An 18,286-nucleotide genomic window follows, 5' to 3' on the forward strand; every position below is an offset into this window, starting at 1 on the left:
AAAACACTGTCATGGTTGAAATTCAATATAAACCTCAGTGCCCAACTAAGCCAGTTAAATACAAATAACAATAAACTTCTTACTGGTTATTATTAAATTTAACCAGCCCTCCAATTATTGCATTTAAAGGAGAACTTTGCTAATTAAAAAGAAAGACATGTTTACTTTTTTTAAATGCATTTTTGGTGTTACAATGAAATATACGGTATACAGAACAAACCATACCATAAATCCTTGAATAGAAACCCTCCTGCAATTTTTATTTTGTGTGAATAATTTCAATTTGGTTTGATGTAAGAAGAAAAGTAAATTTAATGTGTTTTGGAAATAACCAAAACATTCTATTTTAGTATGCAATTTAGAAAACAATCGGCTGAGAAATAAATAACTAGTAGTAAATTCCATCGTATTAACAAAGGTGTTCTCTGTGGCAAGGACTATAGGTTTCTACTTTTTTCATTACGCTCCATTAAAAAGTTTGTTTTGTTTAACGACATCACTAGAACACATTGATTAATTAATCATCGGTTATAGGATGTCGAACATTTTTTAATTCTCACAAGTAGTCATCAGAAGAAACCAACTATATTTTTCCTAATGCAGCAAGAGATCTATTATATGCACTTTCCCACAGAAAAGAAAGCACATACCACAGCCTTTTACCAACTGTGATGCACTGGTTGGAACGATAAAAAACTAATCAGTTGAATGAATCCACCAAGGTGGTTTGATCCTGCAACGTAACGTTAAGCTCAGAGGCTTGGCTTGTATTTTATTTCATGCAGGATTGTTTAATATACATGTAGCTTTGTTGTAAGGTTATCTTCAAACTTGTTTGTACATGTGGAAACCTCATCTCTGACAAATGGAAAATCCTTCTTTCCTGTTCTTGCCATGTCATTGTAACCTTTGCATCACCACTGGCACATGAAAGGCTGTGGTATGTACTACCCTGTCTGTGGGATGGAGCATATAAAAGATCCCTTGCTGCTAATCGAAAAGGTTAGCCCATGAAGTGGTGGCAGCAGGTTTCCTCTCTCAATATCTGTGTGGTGCTTAACCATATGTCTGACCCCATATAACCGTGAATAAAATGTGTTGAAAAAGTAAAGTTTGTTTTATTTAACGACGCCACTAGAGCACATTGATTTTTAATCTTATCATCGGCTATTGGACGTCAAACATATGGTCATTCTGACACTGTTTTTAGAGGAAACCCGCTGTCGCCACATAGGCTACTCTTCTTTACGACAGGCAGCAAGGGATCTTTTATTTGCGCTTCCCACAGGCAGGATAGCACAAACCATGGCCTTTGTTGAACCAGTTATGGATCACTGGTCGGTGCAAGTGGTTTACACCTACCCATTGAGCCTTGCGGAGCACTCACTCAGGGTTTGGAGTCGGTATCTGGATTAAAAATCCCATGCCTCGACTGGGATCCGAACCCAGTACCTACCAGCCTGTAGACCGATGGCCTGCCACGACGCCACCGAGGCCGGTTAAAATGTGTGGAGTGCATCATTAAATAAAACAGTTCCTTCCTTCAATATCCTTGCAACCTTTTGACATGCAACGGAAATAAGTATGTGATCATTAACCTAACAAAGATACAATAGCAGAAGCTGGTCTTTACGCAAGTTAGGCTTCTATTCACGGCAACCTCTAATTACTAGTTTTCAGACACTCAGAAACACAGCTTCTAATTGGGGCAGGCTTCTGTTCCAAGGATTGGTACCATTAATTCAGTAAATACATTGTTAAAATAACCTAAACTGTTCTCCAAGACACTGAATTTGTAATGGACACAAAAATGAATGAGATTCAAACTTAATAATTTAAAATTAAAGAACACTATATTAATATATGCATGTCTTTTCATCTTCAGTATAGGTTTCTAAACATGGTTTACCCGACAACACTATTTTTGTAAAATTCAAGGCCCAATGGGAAGCAAAATGCACAATTAGTTTTCTGACAATGAGTTTGACCAGCAGCTTTGCCTTACTCTCATTGTTTTGACGGTATTTCAGATCTACACCAGTCGAGAATGTTCTATATTTTCAGAAGTGATAAAATAAACCTCATGTTCTTTTATCCACATTTGTCTCAGCTCAGACCTTACATAAAGACACTGCTGTTAAACCATTACACTACAAGTCCTGGGCCCCATTTTACGAAGTCATCTCAACTACGTGTACCTAAGGTGATCTTAGTGCTAAGGCTGCTTGCTAAAACCTGCCTCTGTTCTGGAGGCTCATTTTGATCACTGCTAGAACTGCTTCTCAAATTCAAGCAATTGTTTTTATCTTGAAATCTAAGAAGTAAAGATTCATTCCCACGCCACAAAATGAATTTCGAGCCCTGCCTGCAAACAAATGCACTAACCGACCTCTGAAATTCACCAGTTCCAGAGGCTACATTGTAATGTCTGTTGGGCAGCCGTTATTGATGTTCGAGAAAAAAAAAGAGAAGGTTTTCATAGCTTATAAAGTTGATCAAATAAAATACTTAAAATAGTCAGTACCTTACAAAGCAGGGCCCCGTTTGGTGAAACTATCTCAGCACTAAGTTCATCTTAAGTGCATAAAGTTCTACCCTATGCTCTTAAGTTGATCTTAGCACTAAGATTGCTTCCTAAAATGAGGCCCAGATCCGTAAAACTGATCATTAATGAGATCATTAAAATATCTTACAAATCTGGTACCTAATCCAAAAAGCCTTTTTTTTAAGTTCGCATAATTAAGTATCATTGCATCGTGTTTGCAAGTGATTTTTGCATTGCACTGCGAGATCACAAAGTTAAGAGAGTTGAGTGAATTAGGCCCCAAATCCTAAAAATACCTTACAAATCTGGACCCCATGTCACGAAGCGATCTTAGCACTAAGATCATCTTAAACTCAAAACTTTCTCACGCACTCAAGGTGATCTTAGTGTAACAGAAAAATCAACCTTCATGAGGGGATTTGAACCATGGACTCCCAATACTAGAGTCCAGCATTCTACCAACTGGGCGAACAAGGAAATTCCCACTAGCTTCTGCCAGTAGGATCACTTTATACCAACACTACTAAGTTAACGCTAAGATCGTTCCAGTAGGATCCCTTTATACCAACACTACTATGCTAAGATCGTTCCAGTAGGATCACTTTATACCAACACCAATACATTAGCGCTAAGATTGTTCCAGTAACATCACTTAATACCAACACTACTACATTAGCACTAAGATCGTTCCAGTAATCACTTTATACCAACACTACTATATTCGCTAAGATTTTTCCAGTGGGATGACTTCATACCAACACTACTACGTTAAGATCGTTCCAGGAGAATCACTTTATACTAACACTACTACATTAGCGCTAAGATTGTTCCAGTAGCGTCACTTCATACCAACACTACTACCTGTACATCAGTGCTAAGATCGTTCCAGTAGGATCACTTTATACTAACACTACTACATTATTGCTAAGATCGTTCCAGTAGGATCACTTTATACCAACACTAATACATTAGTGCTAAGATCATTCCAGTAGGATCACTTTATACCAACACTACTACCTGTACATTAGCGCTAAGATTGTTCCAGTAGCGTCACTTCATACCAACACTACTACCTGTACATCAGTGCTAAGATCGTTCCAGTAGGATCACTTTATACTAACACTACTACATTATTGCTAAGATCGTTCCAGTAGGATCACTTTATACCAACACTAATACATTAGTGCTAAGATCATTCCAGTAGGATCACTTTATACCAACACTACTACCTGTACATTAGCGCTAAGATTGTTCCAGTAGCGTCACTTCATACCAACACTACTACCTGTACATCAGTGCTAAGATCGTTCCAGTAGAATCACTTTATACTAACACTACTACATTATTGCTAAGATCGTTCCAGTAGGATCACTTTATACCAACACTAATACATTAGTGCTAAGATCATTCCAGTAGGATCACTTTATACCAACACTACTACCTGTACATTAGCGCTAAGATTGTTCCAGTAGTGTCACTTCATACCAACACTACTACCTGTACATCAGTGCTAAGATCGTTCCAGTAGGATCACTTTATACCAACACTACTACATTAGTGCTAAGATCGTTCCAGTAGGATCACTTTATACCAACACTACTACATTAGTGCTAAGATCATTCCAGTAGGATCACTTCATACCAATACTACTACATTAGCGCTAAGATCATTCCAGTAGGATCACTTTATACCAACACTACTACCTATACATTAGCGCTAAGATCGTTCCAGTAGGATCACTTTATACCAACACTACTACCTGTACATTAGCGCTAAGATCGTTCCAGTAGGATCACTTTATACCAACACTACTACCTATACATTAGCGCTAAGATCGTTCCAGTAGGATCACTTTATACCAACACTACTACCTGTACATTAGCGCTAAGATCGTTCCAGTAGGATCACTTTATACCAACACTACTACCTATACATTAGCGCTAAGATCATTCCAGTAGGATCACTTCATACCAATACTACTACATTAGCGCTAAGATCGTTCCAGTAGGATCACTTTATACCAACACTACTACCTATACATTAGCGCTAAGATCGTTCCAGTAGGATCACTTTATACCAATACTACTACGTTAGCACTAAGATCGCTTCGTAGAACAGTCCAGGGGATAATTTCACAAAACATCATAAGTTTAGATCTGCGACTAGCAGTTATACCAGGCATACATTTACAAGTGTATTTTATGAAGAAAATCACATCATTACAAAAAATGGAGCATTCTAAGGACAAATGAAATATGTGCACTTCTAACTATATTTGTTGTACCATAACAGTAATAAGAATTTTTGTTTAGTCATATATTTACGTTTACTTGTAAAACTAGGCTTAATACAATGTTTTGTGAAATTGAGTCCAGATCCTTAAAATGTGTTACAAATCAAATGCTTAAAATATCTTAGAAAAACTGGCCTCCATAAATTATCATTTCATTTGTGCATCAGTCATGAAATCTGGCATAATCAATAAACCATTGCTGTAAATTGGTTGTCTGTTTGTAGGGTATCCCTGTTGTAGGATTCCGAAGACAAAGACACTGTAGTTTGTACAAATCATAAATTACAGACATTACGTTAATTACCGACATTACGTTAGTAAGGAATATCACAACATGAAGGGATATTGAGTAGCACCATTCTAAACTAGAAAAACTTTGTGTTAAACTCACACACTGGAAGATAACTCTGCACACATTTCAAACTAACTCTGTAGATGTTTCAAGATACCTGTAGGGGCCGTTCAAATATTACGTAATGCTCGAGGGGGTGAGTGGGTGTATGTCCAAATATTATGTAGCATTACAGGGGCCAAGTGTACTGAATAGCACTTGTTATGTCACACTTTTTTAATTACTAAAATATTTTGTTGGGTTTTTCTTCTCCCATAAATGCTCTGTTACAGCGACAAGTTTAACGTAGGTAGTTATAGCTAGACCCACACAATGATAATTATAAATAGAGCTGAAATGCATATCTACGCTTTCCCAAATCGAAAACAAGCACACCCATTAAATCACTTATTTGTGAGTGGGAGTGTGTATGTGTGTGGTGTCTTCAATCACTGTGTAATATTTTGTGGGGTATGGTCTAGCTTTGTGGGGTATAGTCTAGCGTTACAGGGGAAAGGGAGGGTGTCTAATGTTGACAAAATTAGCATTACGTAATATTTGAATGGCCTATGTAGATCTTTCAAGATAACTCTGTAGATGTTTCAAGCGAACTCTGAAGATGACTCTAGATGTTTCAAGATGACTCTCATGTTTTAAGAGATATCTGCAGCCCTCACAATTCTCACCAACATTCAGCAATGCTGATGTAAAATTTAACTAAAATCAATTAACGCAGGCATCAAAATAAGCCATTGCTTGGTAACCCTGATATAGATTGCGATAAATTACAGGCTACGACACATGTAGTTTACGATTCACATCATAATTCCTTCACAAACATGCTGACAATTTGTTATTAATTCATAGCATTGTTATTGTACTGATACTTGTGTGTGTAATTTATATTTGAACAGTACACCATTTAGGTGGTGGTTTTTGTTTGTTAAAAATATTTCTGTGGAAAATGAAGGAACCATGTTGACTTTCTTCACATGTGGTAACCTAGAAACCTGTACAACCATTCTCTATTTATTTCGATGCCTGTAATATCATCATTTTTAGCCAGCACAACTTTAGTGAACTGGCACTAGTACAGATACATTGTAATTAACACACAAATACCAAGGCAATGTGAACTTTACCTGAAGTAAACTACTTATGCCGAAGCAATTTTCTCAACTGCAAGGACTGCATGTGTATTATTAAACAGTGGTCTCCTTCTTAAACTGGAGGGAGGCGGAGTTGATGCAGTATCGTAGAGTGGTCGGTTTGGGGCCGTCGTCGAAGAGGTGACCCAAGTGTGATCGGCAGGATGAACACTTCACCTCGATTCTTTGTAAACCTGACCAAGAAACAAACAACAAAAGAGTTTGTTTTGTTTAACGACACCACTGGAGTACATTGATTTATTTATCATCGGCTATTTGGATGTTCGAACATTTGGTAATTCTGACATAGTCTTAGAGAGGAAACCTACTATATTTTTCCATTAGTAGCAAGGGATCTTTTATATGCACCATCCCACAGATAGAATAACACATACCAACGCCTTGGATACACCAGTCATGGTGCACTGGCTGGAACGAGAAATATAGCCCAATGGATCCCCTGACAAGGATCGATCCTAGACCAACCGCATGCCAAGCAAGCACTTTACCACTGGGCAAACTGATATGGATTGTTTGGGGCATTATGACCAGAAGGATGGAAATGAGTCAAACTTCAACAAGTGTCTCAGGGTTGAATATTAACATGAAAACCATGGTCGCCAGCAGGGCGTTAAAGAAAAATCTTACTGGCCCTTCTCAAATTGAACTAGTCCGCCAGTTATCTCATTGAAATTTAATGGCACAGCAAAAATAAAAATTAGAATGTTCTTTGTTGAATAATAACCATGTGCTCACCGTATATAGTACGTTTGCTTCAAAAAGAAACGGATGAATAGGCATGTAACTTCATAAGGAATAAAGTTAAAATTCATATAAAAACATGTCCTTAAGTTTTAAACCCATACCAACTCAAATAACATGTTTTGAAAATGAAATCCAGTATATATATGTAAAAAAAATGTTTCTTTACAAGTTATCATTAAATTATTGAGATTATATCTAGTTTTTAATACGGGGTGAAGACAAAATGCTACAACAGCCAAGATGTGCAGCTTGACTAGCATTGTCTCTGAAGTAAAAAAAAAAATGCAGCACAAAGAGAATAAAGGTAGAACTACATGTGATGTGATATATAAAACTAGTCTGGGTGGCAGTCCTCTTTGTGGCGATGTAAGGGGGCGTATTGTAAATGATACAGTAGAAGGCTACTGATAAAATAAATATCAAAAGAAAAATAAATCTGTAAAATTAATTTTTTTACCACAATATACAAATGTACGATGTCCAGTTATCATATTACAAAATATAAAAAACGTACTTATTGTTTATTGTAATATTTGGACTGTTACGTCATCATGTAAGTCTTGGTGACAAGACTTTAGATCTGATCTATTCTTATTTCATGTAAATCGCTTTAAACTTAAACCAATACCGACAACGACAATCAATTAATTGACCTTGGGAATAAGCCCTGTATTAATGGTAAATGGCATTGTTATTTTTATGTGCGCGCATGCGCTCGCTTTAGTGTGAGTTAAAACTACAAAATAGAATTTGATTTGTTCCAGAATAATGTAAGCTAATTAAATATGATTCCTTTTTATAATAACGTTGTATAACAATTGTAAAATAGTAGCTCCACTAGATAATTATGGCATATTTTGTCCATTCCAATAAGCCGACAACTTCCAGATTCAAAATAAAAATGCATGCAATGTCTGCAATACATTTTGAGAGACAGACGCGCATGTGTTTTGTCACATTCGATTCAGTTCAGTGTCTTTCTTTTTCAACTGGTAACCATACTCGCCAGACCCTAAAATCGATGGTCGCCCAACAGACTACCTTTGTAGAATTCTTAGTCGCCCTTAGCCAATAAAGGTCGCCACAGGCGACTGGGCGACTGCTAATTTTCAACCCTGGTGTCTTAATTCATAAAACACAACATCATGCACACTTTTCAAATAAAGATGTGGCAATGGGTTTATGTTTTTGTAATATAACAACTTTCATGAGTCACATTTGTGTATGATGACCAAATAGTAATGGAGTAAGCTGGATGCCAAAAATGATTAGCAATTTGGCAAATTTGATCAGAAAATCTGTACCGTAGTCAAATTCAAGTAACATTTAGCTGACCAGAATTTTTTTTGAAAAAAGCTATACACATACAAACAACACACTGTTTTTTAATTAGTATTGGAACATATTTAGACTAGGTAATTTGGAGAAAACTTAGGTGTTTTCTCTTTTATAGATACTTCACCTGTCCTCAACACAAATGCATATAATATTCCCTTACAAATACATGTAGTAGTCTGGTTTGAACATCCCTACAGTCTAAATTCTTGCACTGTAAACTCTTTCCTGTTCCGGTCATGTAATAATAATAATAATAAATTTTTATTTCAGATCAGAGATCCATAGAACATATATAAACATCACATATAAAACTGATTACATAATATACAGCAGCTTGTGCCAGCGATTTACACATACAGATTTGACGTACACAGTTGTACACCGCAGGTGGGCAAGTAAGTTGTTTGAAGTTGTTTCGATTCTGCTCTTCAGCGAATATGCTGTTGAGCGAAGTAAAGCGCCAAAGCTTTTTACTCGATGACTGACAAACATCTTGCTGGCACTGTATGGTCATCGTTGTCCGATCATCCATCGGTATGCATTATTATAACATATGTTAAGATCCTTCAAGGTATCCTGTATAAATTTCACCCATAATGCACCCGCGTACAAATTACTATAATAACTCACCAATAACTGTGTTTTAACAGATTCTGAACATTTTGCAAATTGCCGCAACAACATGTCTGCACATACACAAAGGGCTCTATACTGTCGTTTAATGTCTTTATCGTCTTTCACGTTTTTGCATATAATATGACCTAGATATTTATAGTTGTCAACAACTTTCAGTACATTACCACACAAATATATGGAAGGCACATTAATCAACTTCAGAGTTTCTGGCTCAATACACATACAAACAGTTTTCATTGTATTATATATATTATCATGTGACTGCAACTTCCTTCTTTTTCCTTCGCTGTTGTGGTCTTTCCTTTTTGCTCTGTCTTAATCAGAGCCACCTGTTTGATGTTCGAACCAGACTACTATTTGTAGAGGGAAATGCATTTGTTTGAGGACAGGTGAAGAGGAAAAGAAACGCTGCTTGCTAATTAATACATGCAGTCTCACCATGTGACGTGTCGTCCTTGAGAATGACGCGGTCTTTGTCTATGACGTCGGTGAAGGATGGCCAGCCGGACTGGGAGTTGTATTTTGCATCGGACGAGAAGATGGGATTCCCACACACGATGCACTTGAACACACCCTCCTCCTCAAAACACGCAAACTTGCCGGAAAACGCCCTACAGGTCACAACAAAAATACAATGTAGTACAGAACATAATGAGGTTCTGAAAATTATCTTGTCCATCAGAATTACTTCCTGCGAGTCCTAATATCCTACAGGGAAAGAGTTCCGAGTTGCTAATATTAGCCTACACTGGGGAAGTAGTTGAACTACATAGACTGTAGCGTACGTATCCACTCGACCACGCAGTGGATCAACATTTTAATTGTTGTAGGGGGCGGAAGCAGGTTGGCTTCTTGTTCCAAAAGCACCAATTGGAAATTTTACAAAATGTCCAAATCTGGCAAAACAACATTTGGATACGAAATATAAACATTATGCTGGTTTTTAGTACAAACATGAAATACTATCGCTAACCGCTATATAAACATGTAACAATGTAAAATTGGTTGCAAACGAATCACTGTACATTGTAGGGTTGCAAACGAATCACTACACATTTTTACATGGAAGACAACTAATTCTGAGGGTAGAATATGATGGAAATACATGGTAAAAAGGTCTCATTAGGCCAAACAAAAAAATAGGTGTGTTTCCGGTCGACCAACCCTCCCTAGTTTTACCCCCCGACCTTAATTTTTTTCTTCTCTTAAACTGAAAAAAAAAATGAAAAAAATATAATAATAAAAAAAAAAGAAATAAAAAAAAGAAGTAAAAATAAAAGAGGACAACATCACCAAACAAGAGTATTTCCTTCCTTGCACATTGTTTACGTACTATTATACGATACATTTTGCACATGTAATTCCCTTCCGAAAAACATCGAGAAATTATGGAAAAGCTTTTGTAATAAGAGTTCCTTCCCCTGATTAGCTACCACCGAACAGCTTGGTCGGTCACGGAAGTAACCGAATGTACAAACATAGCCATGGTACAGGTTATTTCGATATTTTAAACATCTGTTTATGCCACAAATCCATATATATTATTTATAGATGTCATATAAGTACACACACATTAAGAAAGGAAGGGAAGGGGAAAAAAAAAAAAAACCTACCTACCTACCCTAATTTTTGGGGGGATGCAATCGGAAACACACCTATTTTTTTGTTTGGCCGTAGTAGCACATTTTGCCCCAATATCTCTATCATTTTTGCCCGAATTTGAGGTTTTTCTCCATCACTGTCTCATATGCTTATGGTTGCACAGCATATTTCACCAAATTATCTTTAAAACTTAAAAAATTGCAAAAACCCACACTTACATGTATTTTTCAACAAAATATCAATTATTATATGAAAATATTTTACATTTTGCTAGCTCTGGCATAAAAAACATATTTAAAAAAAAAAATATATATATATATATATATATATACATGTAATTATATTTTTAAAAATATATATATACAGTGAAACCTCTGACCCTCTGTAAACCACAATTCCCTCAAAACTGGAAATTTTTACAGAGTCCCTTTTTAAAAACCAGGACAGAACTCAACCTCTTTAAACCGGATCCCTCTTAAAACCAGACATTTATTTTGGTCCCAAGGGTGTCCGATTTTGAGGGGTTTCACTGTATATATATTTATGATTGGTGTTAAGAGCTGGGCGGTACACCGTATAGATTGTTCAGTATCATGTCAATACCGATTTACCATACCGAGCAAATTTTAAGTTACCAAAATTTCGGTATTGAAATATGTTTCCCACCATTTAGTAAAGCACTAACAATATATATTATAACAAATGCAAAATGGGTTGGGAATAAATGTAGATGAAATTAGTGGGTGAGCCTCAACTTGGGCAGGCATTTAAAGCCAAGTATACTGAAAATAGCACTCAATGTCGGTATCGGTATTGGTATTGTCAATACCGAACCCGGGTTCTTACACTTGAAAAAAAAAAATTCCAGGACTTTTCAAAGACATTTTTTTTATTTGTCCAGTACATGAAATGTTCAATGAATGAATGTTTTTGTAACAAATTGTTGTCTGAATTTAAACAGGTTATGACGACAACAAAAGTTAAGAAAGAAAGAAAGAAATGTTTTATTTAAAAACGTACTCAACACATTTTATTTACAGTTATATGGCATCAAACATATGGTTAAGGACCACACAGATTTTGAGAGGAAACCCGCTGTCACCACTATATGGGCTACTCTTCCGATTAGCAGCAAGGGATCTTTTATTTGCGCTTCCCACAGGCAGGATAACACAAACCATGGTCTTTGTTGAACCAGTTATGGATCACTGGTTGGTGCAAGTGGTTTACACCTACCCACTGAGCCTTGCGGAGCACTCACTCAGGGTTTGGAGTCGATATCTGGATTAAAAATCCCATATCTCGACTGGGATCCGAACCCAGTACCTACCAGCCTGTAGACTGATGGCCTACCATGACGCTACCGAGGCCGGTCACAAAAGTAAAGATGCGGAAAAAATAAATCACCAAATGTTTGGCCTAAATTTTCACATTTCCAGGACAAAATAAAACGCTTTTTCCCGAACATTCCAGGCCTGGATTTTAAAATCACAAAATTCAAGGACATTCCATGTTTTCCAGGACACGTAAGAACCCTGTGTACCCATACCAAGGTAAATCACCCAAAAATACCGAATTCAATACAGAACATCAAATTTCAATACCATCCAGCTCTAATTGGTGTACTGATTAAACACTTTTATTTGTGCTTACGTATGAAATAATTGGTAGACCAAATCGAGTTTGGGCTACTTACAAATAATCAAGAGGATCATATCATAAACACATTAAATATACAGCCGTGTTTGAGGAAGTCACTAGACCTCATAGAAGCTTTGGCTAGTGCCCTACATGTATGTATTATAGGAATCAGGGCTGGGAATTGGCGAACTGTCAAAAAAAGAGGAAATCTAGAGGGGTCCGGGGGCATGCCCCTCCTTTGCAAATGAAACCGAATAAGAAACGTGGCCGCATTTAGATTTATAATGACGCCACAACGTAATTTGATGTGTAATGTCATCATTTAGGACAATTTTACGATATCGTAGCACTAAGATAGCTTTGAAAATCTGGGCCCAGAAGTTTACATGACCGATTACCCCCCCCTTCCCCCGTGGAAAGGACAATTAAAATGCAAGGAAACACAATGTTCCATGAGAGGAAAACCGCAGATCCGAGGAGAATTCCCACCCCTGAGTAATACTGTTGGTAATTTCCATAGGCCAGACCAAACATTCACTAGTCAGGACCAAACATTCACTAGCCAGGACCGAATATTCACTAGCCCAGACCAAACATTCACTAGTCAGGACCGAACATTCACTAGCCCAGACCAAACATTCACTAGTCAGGACCAAACATTCACTAGCCCAGACCACTAGCCCAGACCAAACATTCACTAGTCAGGACCAAACATTCACTAGCCCAGACCAAACATTCACTAGTCAGGACCAAACATTCACTAGCCCAGACCAAACATTCACTAGTCAGGACCAAACATTCACTAGCCAGGACCAAACATTCACTAGTCAGGACCAAACATTCACTAGCCCAGACCAAACATTCCCTAGTCAGGACCAAACATTCACTAGCCCAGACCAATAATTCACTAGTCGGGACCGAGGGCTAGTGGATTTGTCAAACCCTGTCTGAGACTATACATGTATGTCAAAATTAGCAAATATTTGACATTCAATAGCTGATGATTAATAAGTCAATGTGCTCTAGTGGTGTAGTTAAGCAATACAAACTTTTGTTCACTTCAGTTTATTCAATGATAAATAAGGATACACTGGTCAGACAATTTTGTTTGTTTGTTTTGTTTAACAACACCACTAGAGCGCATTGATTAAATCATTGGCTATTGGATGTCAAACATTTAGTAATTCTGACATGTATAGTCTTAGAAAGGGAGCTCGCTATATTTTTCCATTAGTAGCAAGGGATCTTTTATATGCACCATCCCATAGACAGGATAGCACATACCACCGCCTTTGATATACCAGTCATCGTGCACTGGCTGGAACTAGAAATAACCCAAATGGGTCCACTGACGGGGATCGATCCTAGTGGTCAAACAAAGTACCTCTCCGTTCCCTTCTCCTGAGTACAATGGTACTCTAGCGGGGTGAGTCGCTGGCGGAGTTCGTCTTTGGAGTATGACACACGACTCGACCCATCACCGCTGTCCCCGCATTGTGACGTCAGCTTCCGCAGTTCCGGCGAGACTTCTTGTTTCGAAGTGACTGTTCGCAAAATGTTCATGGAAAGACAAATGTCGTAGGATCGTCTACTCAAACCAGCAAGTCTGAACATGGAAGACTGGAAAAATAATGACATTAAACATAGTATTAAAATAGTCAGTGTTAAACATGCTCAAGGCCAGTTTAGGAGGTAAGGTAGGAAATGTTTTATCTAACGACACACTCAACACATTTCATTTACGGGTATATGGTGTCAGACATATGGTTAAGGACCACACAGATATTGAGGGAGAAAACCTGTCACCACTTCATGGGCTACTCTTTTCGATTAGCAGCAAGGGATCTTTTATATGCACCATTCCATAGACAGGATAGCACATACCACGGCCTTTGATATACCAGTTGTGGTGCACTGGCTGGAGGGAGAAATAGCCCAATGGGCCCACTGACAAGTATCGATCCCAAACCAACCACTTTACCACTGGAGCAGGTGACTAGTGCACAGGGCACATTAAGTCAATACTTTTCTTAACGTGTGCGGCGAGTTGCTTCCCTCTACTTAGCAAATTTAAAATGGTGAGGACAGGGTTAAAAATTTACATGGAAACCAAGGTCACCAGCAGGGCCAGTTGAAGAAAAATCTTACTAGCCCTTCTCAAATTCAACTAGCCCTCCAATTATCACACTGAAATTTAACTGCACAGGTAAAATAAAAACTATAGTGGTTTTTGTTGAATAATAACCGTTTGTGTTGAATAATAACCGATGAATTGATGTTTAACTTCATAAGGAATAAAGTAAAAATCGATATAAAAACATGTTAAGTTTTAAACCCATACCAACTCAAATAAGACAAAATTAAAAAGAAATCCAGTATAAATAAGCATGTTTCTTTACAAAGTACCATTAAATTAAACATTAAATCTTATTTTCAATGCAGGGTAAAAGATAATGCAGTAGAAACAGACTAAATGTAGAACTGTGCATGCATTAGTAAACTAGTCAGGGAGTGGCAGTCCTCTTTATGGCAATGCAAGAGGGATGGAATAAACTTTGTGGTGATACAAGAGGTAAAATTCCAAGCAAATGATTTCCTCAGGAGTGGCTGTTCTCCTAGATAGAGATCCATGGAATCATCCACTGTTTAGCCAAATTCCCTTTCGCTTTGTGCAGAGATACGACCCTGATCATGTATTACAGTTGTGTCGTTCAAATCACCTTGGATGTTCCATCAATTGCCTTAAAACTTGTATCACAAAAAAAGAGAGTTAACCTATGTAGTTTGATGGTAATTTGTAAAGAATTTTTGTTTTTACACTGCGCTTTTACCCCCAATAAAATATTATTTAAGAAGGTATGGGTTTAATAAATAAATAAATATGTTTTTATATGAGTTTTATCTTTATTCATTATGTTGGTGCTATCAAAATGTCACATTCGATTCAGTATCAATGTGTTTCTTTTTTAACTAGTACCATACTCGCCAGTCACTAAAATCGATGGTCGCCTAATGGACTACCTTTATAAAATTCTTAGTCGCCTTTAGCCAATAAAGGTCGCCGGTGTGGTGACTGCTAATTTTCAAACCTGCGAGGATATTTTTTAAGGTTGTCATTGAAGATTGGTGCAGGGTGCACATTATGTCAATATTTTCCTTAAAGTGAAGGGTGAGTTGCTACCCTCTATTTAGCAAATTTAAAATGGCAGGCAATTTTGTTTTTATGTTGTCGTCGGAAGATTTATTTTGTTAATTATGGTGCAAGTACTTCAATCGGGATTTAGTGAGTAAATTTTTGGTTATGTAAACTGTATGTGTGTTCATTTGTTGCACTATTTTGGTTGAGAAATGGTTGAAACATGGTGCCACAAGTTTTGAACACCTGCTATATATAGGGTATGTAACAATATTCGGACGTAGAAACAACCACATTTTCTACGTTCCTTGGGACTAGTTGAAAATTTTAAATGGCTGGAAAATGTTTTTTATGTTGTCGTTGGAAGATTTATTTTGTTAATAATGATGCAAGTACTTCAATCGGGATTTTGTGAGTATGGTAGGTTATATATTTTTGGTTTTTGTCCATTTGTTGCACTATTTTGGTTGAGAAACGGTTGAAACATGGTGCCACAAGTTTTTAATACAGGCTATATATATACAGTGGCAGATCCAGAAATCCATTTGGGGGGGGAGGGACCAGTGATATGAGATGGAATGCCATGGGAACTTTGGGGGAGGTTTGGAGGGGGATTATAAAAAAAGTGAAAATTAATATATAATAAAATTATAACTATCGCAAAATTTAGGGGGGATGGGCCCCTGCCCCCTTCCCCCCCCCCCCCCCAAGATCCGCCTCTGATATAGGTATGTAACAAGATCTGGATGTAGCAAGAACCACACTTACTAAGTCCCTCTGGACTTGAGGTGACTTGAGCTATAGTTATATGAGAGAAGAAATCTCTGCCTGCTGAGCCATGCCTGATGATACAATATCTTTTGGAATGATCCTGTGCAGAGATACGATATTGAATCTACTAATTAATGGGTGTGTTCTAGTGGTGTCGATAAACAAAACAAACTTCTACTAATTAATGGCAAAAAAGTAATATTTCGGCTTCCGACACACACTCAAAACTACCACTATTATAATTACTTGGGGGGGGGGGGAAGAGAGAGAGAGAGAGAGAGAGAGAGAGAGAGAGAGAGAGAGAGAGAGAGAGAGAGAGATACGCCGTCGAAGTCCCTTTAAATTAATCATTTATCCCCGACATATTTATAATGCCATGCATTTCCGTTTGTAGGGAGGGAGTAATGGGTGGATATGAAAGTCTTGTCATCCGTGATATACCCTCCGTCAAGGTTACACATTTATCTGGCACTGTCGTCCAAACAAAAACATGTAAATATAAAAACCAAACCTCTTGGACTGTATATAAATACCAGGGTAGCTACTTCCGCAATCAGCAATGCCCGACAGTCTATCAAAAGGCCGAGTTCGGGCGAACTAAGTGTGTAACACGAGTTGCACTGAGAATTTGAAACAGCGTTATCACGCTGGTCATCATCATACGGATAAAGCGATAGAGGGTGAATAAATAACGCTGCGGCCTTGAGAGATCGCATGCTACTGAAGGGGTCAGAGTAAAGTGTTGATTTCAAACAATTCTCCCATATGTGTGTTAAAATAACATTGAGAGTATTATCACAGTATATTTCTTCTCCTTCTATAATCACTGTTACGATTCCACAACGGCTCAAAATGTTTGGTCACATTTCCGCTTCAAGTGGTACAATTTTACCCGATTTCACCTTGTTATCAGTATATTTTAAGATATTTCCGGCTTTAGATGAACTAAAATAAATGTCAAAGTTGATTTTTAAACCTAAATCATGTAATGTTTGTTTAATGTGTTTTAGTTATCGATAAAATTTCGACTTTCAAATACTTTGGTAGCTTTTGCAATCTAATTAAAATTAGCTCCACTATTACATGTGGATCTAACACCAGCCAGTTGGAGCTCATGTCCACCAATCAAAACCTTACTTGCAGAATCCTGCCAGTGATTTAACAATAATTTGAAAACATTCCGAATTATCCTGAGGGTATACGATATGTTTCATGTGAATTACGAATGCCTTATTTAGACCAGTAGAACTAATTTTAATCGGATTGCTAACAACACTGCGTAGTCCCCAATGTCCAGGTAACATTTCGTCTGTAAATAATAATTTATGGAATGGAATGGAAACTATTTAGGCCCTACGTACGTGCCCATATCCACAGATGTTCAGGCACGCCCACCCCGGACTTAGCCTCTGACTTGGCCAGTGACCAATTCCGGGACAGGAGTGGGGGCGGGGGGGGGGGGGGGTAAGTTTGAAGTGGACAGAATTTGGAATAAAGCCATTTAGTAAAGGTCCAGCGAATGCGCGGACCGACTAGTAGACACCAAGTAAAGGCCATGCTGTAATTGGCTGAAGTTTCGATTCCTTGGTTCTATCTGTCAAAACCTATGTCTACGGAGAATAACTGCATCCCAATCATGTCCGGACTAAGAAATTAAATCCAAAAGTAAGTTTGACTGCTCGGCCTAAAAGGTTTTAAGGTGATTTGAGCAATTGAACGGGCGTCAAAATGAAGTGTGTTGGACTATTTATAAAAAAATAAACATAAGAATTTTGAGCCACGGCCGCAAAGTTTTAAAGTCCAACTAAGCCCAAAAGGAAGGTTACGTCCTAAGTCCATATTCACGGAGGCAAAGGAGGTTGGTAGGAGGTTGTCGTCTACGGCGAGGAGAGCCAAACTCTGGTGTCCAACTTGGGTAACAGCTGATGGAAGCCGGGCGTCCCTAACAACTTAGTGATCTTAGGATACTGATCACCGCCGAAGACCCTCTTCATGATGCGATGGATTGAAACGTTATCCATCTCGGTGATCAGCAGCGCCTGGTTGTAGAGTATGTCCCGGCGATATGTTAAACACAAGG

At 37.8% G+C, this 18,286-nt stretch overlaps 1 protein-coding gene across 3 annotated transcripts; it reads right to left on the minus strand.

Moving 5' to 3' along the window:
* Window positions 1–4,642: 4,642 nt before the first annotated feature.
* Window positions 4,643–16,789, minus strand: LOC121374620 (methionine-R-sulfoxide reductase B3, mitochondrial-like). Of its 3 annotated transcripts, none has more exons than XM_041501737.1 (4): window positions 16,718–16,789; window positions 13,684–13,919; window positions 9,495–9,667; window positions 4,643–6,511 (listed from the first exon to the last, which is right to left on the minus strand). In XM_041501737.1, the coding sequence occupies exons 2-4, from the start codon at window positions 13,911–13,913 to the stop codon at window positions 6,372–6,374; spliced, it is 543 nt and encodes a 180-aa protein (XP_041357671.1). In that variant the 5' UTR covers window positions 13,914–13,919; window positions 16,718–16,789; the 3' UTR covers window positions 4,643–6,371. The 3 variants fall into 3 exon arrangements, with proteins under 3 accessions (XP_041357671.1, XP_041357678.1, XP_041357663.1); XM_041501744.1 differs by having other exon boundaries at window positions 16,740–16,766; XM_041501729.1 differs by lacking the exon at window positions 16,718–16,789 and having other exon boundaries at window positions 13,684–14,091.
* Window positions 16,790–18,286: the final 1,497 nt, after the last annotated feature.

Source organism: Gigantopelta aegis, chromosome 1, assembly GCF_016097555.1.
Source record: "Gigantopelta aegis isolate Gae_Host chromosome 1, Gae_host_genome, whole genome shotgun sequence".
In the NCBI taxonomy this organism is placed as follows: domain Eukaryota; kingdom Metazoa; phylum Mollusca; class Gastropoda; order Neomphalida; family Peltospiridae; genus Gigantopelta; species Gigantopelta aegis.